The sequence below is a fragment of the Plasmodium gaboni genome, chromosome 5, assembly GCF_001602025.1.
Source record: "Plasmodium gaboni strain SY75 chromosome 5, whole genome shotgun sequence".
Lineage (NCBI taxonomy): Eukaryota > Apicomplexa > Aconoidasida > Haemosporida > Plasmodiidae > Plasmodium > Plasmodium gaboni.
In genome coordinates this window covers 46,800-50,733 of record NC_031485.1, presented here as the reverse complement: position 1 = coordinate 50,733, position 3,934 = coordinate 46,800, and the positions used below count along the sequence as shown (strand labels likewise).

The 3,934-nt window shown below is 17.0% G+C and overlaps 1 protein-coding gene across 1 annotated transcript; it reads left to right on the top strand.

The window, feature by feature from the left end:
- Positions 1–647: 647 nt before the first annotated feature.
- PGSY75_0502400 (ring-stage membrane protein 1) lies at positions 648–2,573 on the top strand (the record flags this gene model as incomplete). The annotated part of the gene is made up of 1 exon (XM_018784306.1): positions 648–2,573. The coding sequence occupies one exon, from the start codon at positions 648–650 to the stop codon at positions 2,571–2,573; it is 1,926 nt and encodes a 641-aa protein (XP_018642961.1).
- Between the last annotated feature and the right edge of the window lie 1,361 nt (positions 2,574–3,934).

The window sequence follows — 3,934 nt, the reverse complement described above, 5'->3', positions numbered from 1 at the left end:
TTTTATATATTAATTTATTTTATGATACATATATATTATATCTATATATAATATATATATAAAATAATAATATATAAAAATAATACAACATATTTAAATATTCTCGTGACGTTTTTCAAAAATTATTTTTTTAATATAATAATATATTATATATACATATATATACCGAGTAGTATTCTATATATATATATTAATTCATAAAAAAAAAATTCAGACTAATAAATATTTTATATTTATATTATATTATGTCACTTTTATTTTTTTATTTCAAACATATATAAAGATATATTTATATATTGAATATATTTATATATATTTTGTTTTATATTATTTTTTTTTTATTACGTAAATGTAGGAAATATTATATTATATATAAATAGATTTATAAATAAATATATATATATAATAAATTATTTCTATCCATATCTATGTATAAAAGAATAATATTTTGTATTGAAAATTATTTATTTATATATATATTTTAATATATTTTGAATTTATATATAAAAAAAAAAATAGGAATAATTATATATATATATATATATATATATATAATAATTACATAATATATAATTTTTTTTATATATTTATTATTTTTTTTTATTTTATTATTATTATTTTTTTTGTTGTTAATTTTTTATTTAAAAATGGTGTTAAAAAGTTCGTATATATTTTTCTTTCTCTTTCTTGTGATACTTAATTTTAATAACGTTGTAGAAGGGGAGAATGAAACTACAACTATCGAAAATAATCCAGGAAATAATGATAATATTGGAAGGTCAGGACCAAATGATAAAAACGAAAATGTTCAAAAGGATGTAAATAATAATATGGGTATGAATAATAATAATAATAATATCAATAGCAACAACAATAATAATAATATAAATAACAACAATAATAATAATATAAATAACAACAACAATAATAATATAAATAAAAACAATAATAATAATATAAATAACAGCAATAATAATAATATAAATAACAACAATAATAATGATATAAATAACAACAATAATAATAATTTAAACAATAATAATAATAATAAAAGTAGTAATGGATTTTCAAATTTTTTCAATAAACTTTTTGGAAAAAAAAAAGATATGAAAAAAGAGGGAGATGCAAAAAGTGAAGAAGATTTAAATAAAAATAAGAATATTGAAAATAATAAGGGGAGTGCTGTAAGTTCTAATGTCGAGGTTACAAAAAATCAGGATAAATCAAGTGACAACCATAATAATAATAATAATAATAATAATGATGATGATGATGACGATAATGATGATAATGACGATATTGATGAGATTGACGAAAGAGACGATAGCGATGATAATGATGATAGTGATGAAAGCGATGATAACGATGATAGTGATAGTAACGATGAAAATGATAGTAATGATAATAATCAAGAAGATAGCAAAAAGGAAGAGAATAAAATTAATTTTACAGAACAAAATAAAGAACAAAATAAAGAACAAAATAAAAAACAAAATATGTTTTCAACTAATAATAAAGGATTAAATAAATATAATATAGATAATGAATTAAAAGAAGTAGATGAACTTTTGAAAAGTGATAATTATATGTTAAGCAAATATCATGTTTCATTTTTTAATAATTTTGAAGAGGATACATATAATAAGAAAAAATTTATACGACCTTATGATCTTAGTATGTTAAAAAGTATATTAATATATAGACAAAGAGTAACAAGAAATTGTGTTAATATTTTTCAAGATTTAGATGCTGTTTTTGGAAAATGTTATAATAAAGATGATGCTAAATTAAGTATTACTCGTGATAAGGTTAAAAAAGAGTTAAGTAGAAAAAATAAAAATTTTGTAGAATATTTAATGGAGATGTTAGAAAATACACTTAATCGTATGAATGATGATTTTATTAATAAAGATATATTTGATTTAAATAATTATGTTAAAGAATTTGAATTAATAAATTATTTATTAATACATGAAGATTCAGATATATTTTTAGAAACATATAATTTAATAAGTGGATTAAATTCAAAGATAGAAGAAACATCTATTGAAAAACTTAAAAATGTAATATTAAAAGGAAAACATATTAATTACAAAATGAAGGATGATATTTATTATATCCTTAAAAAGGCATATGCTAAATATTTTAAAATTGATGTATATAAAAAAGGAAAATTATTATATCCAACTTTATATTATCATAGAAGTGCATTTATAAAATCTTTTGTAGTTGAATTTTTTAATAATAATAAAGTATGTGAAAATACAAAATGTCCCCTTAACTCAAACTGTTATGTTATAGATGATGAAGAAACATGTAGATGCTTACCTGGATTTAATAATATAAAAATAGATGATGAAATGAATTGTGTTAAGGATGATACTTTAAATTGTTCTAGAAACAATGGAGGATGTGATATACATGCTAAATGCACTCTTGTTGATAAACAAATTGTGTGTGAATGTAAGGATAAATTTGAAGGTGATGGAATATATTGTTCCTATTCTTTTTTTAGTTCAATACATAATTTTATTTTCTTTTTTATATTATTTCTATTTATTTTTATTTTATAGTCTAGAAAAATTTTAAGATAATAAAATTTTATATTTTTTTTTTTTTTTTTTTTTTTTTTTTTATCATACCGTAAAAATATCATATACATTATATATATATATATATATATATATGTAAATTCCAATTTTTTTTTTTTTTTTTTCTGCTAAAAAAAATAATTTTACATAAAAATATTCATATGATTAAATAAAAATATATATATATTTAACGTTAAACGAAATTAAGCATAAAAACTCTAATATTTTTTTTTACCTTATAGTTAAAAATATTATTATATCTGCATTTGATAGACAAAAATATTAACTATACTTACATATATATATATATATATATACATATAATTTTATATTAGTTTTATAGAATGCGAATTAATCTTGTTCTATATGCTTTAACATATGTTCAACATTTTTTATCAAATTATACTTTTCTTAATAAATATATTGCAGTCATTGTGGTTTCATTTTTATAATTATCTGTTTTCTTCATTTTATGAACAAGTGATTTATATAAATTTGTATGATAGTATAAGGTATTATATTTATTTTAATATGGTCCTTCCTTATTTTCATGTTGAATATAATTTGTTTTGTCTTTTTTTTTTGTTCTTTTTATCTCTTTTTTTTTTATTTTTTGCATTTATATATTTAAGGATATATGTGATATTATTGTATTTGATATTATTTTATTTATTATAATTTTGGTAGTATATCATTTTGTGCACATATATTTGTGTAATGTTTCATATTAATAAAATTGAACATGTTAAAATTTTTATTTCTATATATGTTATGAGTTTGTGTATGGTAAAAAAGTAGTAAGTGGTATTATTTTTATAAAAACATTAATTAATTAATTATATATATATATAGTTATATAATTTAAGATATAATGTTTTTTAATATATTTTGTGTATTCTACGAATAATAAAACAATTGATTTTGTTAAGCATGCTTTAAATTTATTTGTTCCATTTTTATATATATTTTCCAATTATTTGTAAAATCAATAACTTAATATATATATATATATATATATATATATATATATATATTATATAAACATTCTGAGTGTGTCTTATTTTCACATTTTGAAGGATAGTAATATAAATAAAAACCTGTTCATAGGTCTCGTGTTATATTTTGGAAAAGAACATTTATTTTTTGAAAAGGATATCTGTTAATATAAGAATATATAAATATATATGTATATGTGCTTATATTATTTTTTTATACTATTTTGTATATATTTATTAAATATAGAATAATGTGAAAAAAGGATAAATGAGAAATTGTGTACATATAATGGGAATTAAAAATACAAGAATAAATATTTAACTATTTCGAGAACATTAACATGTCAT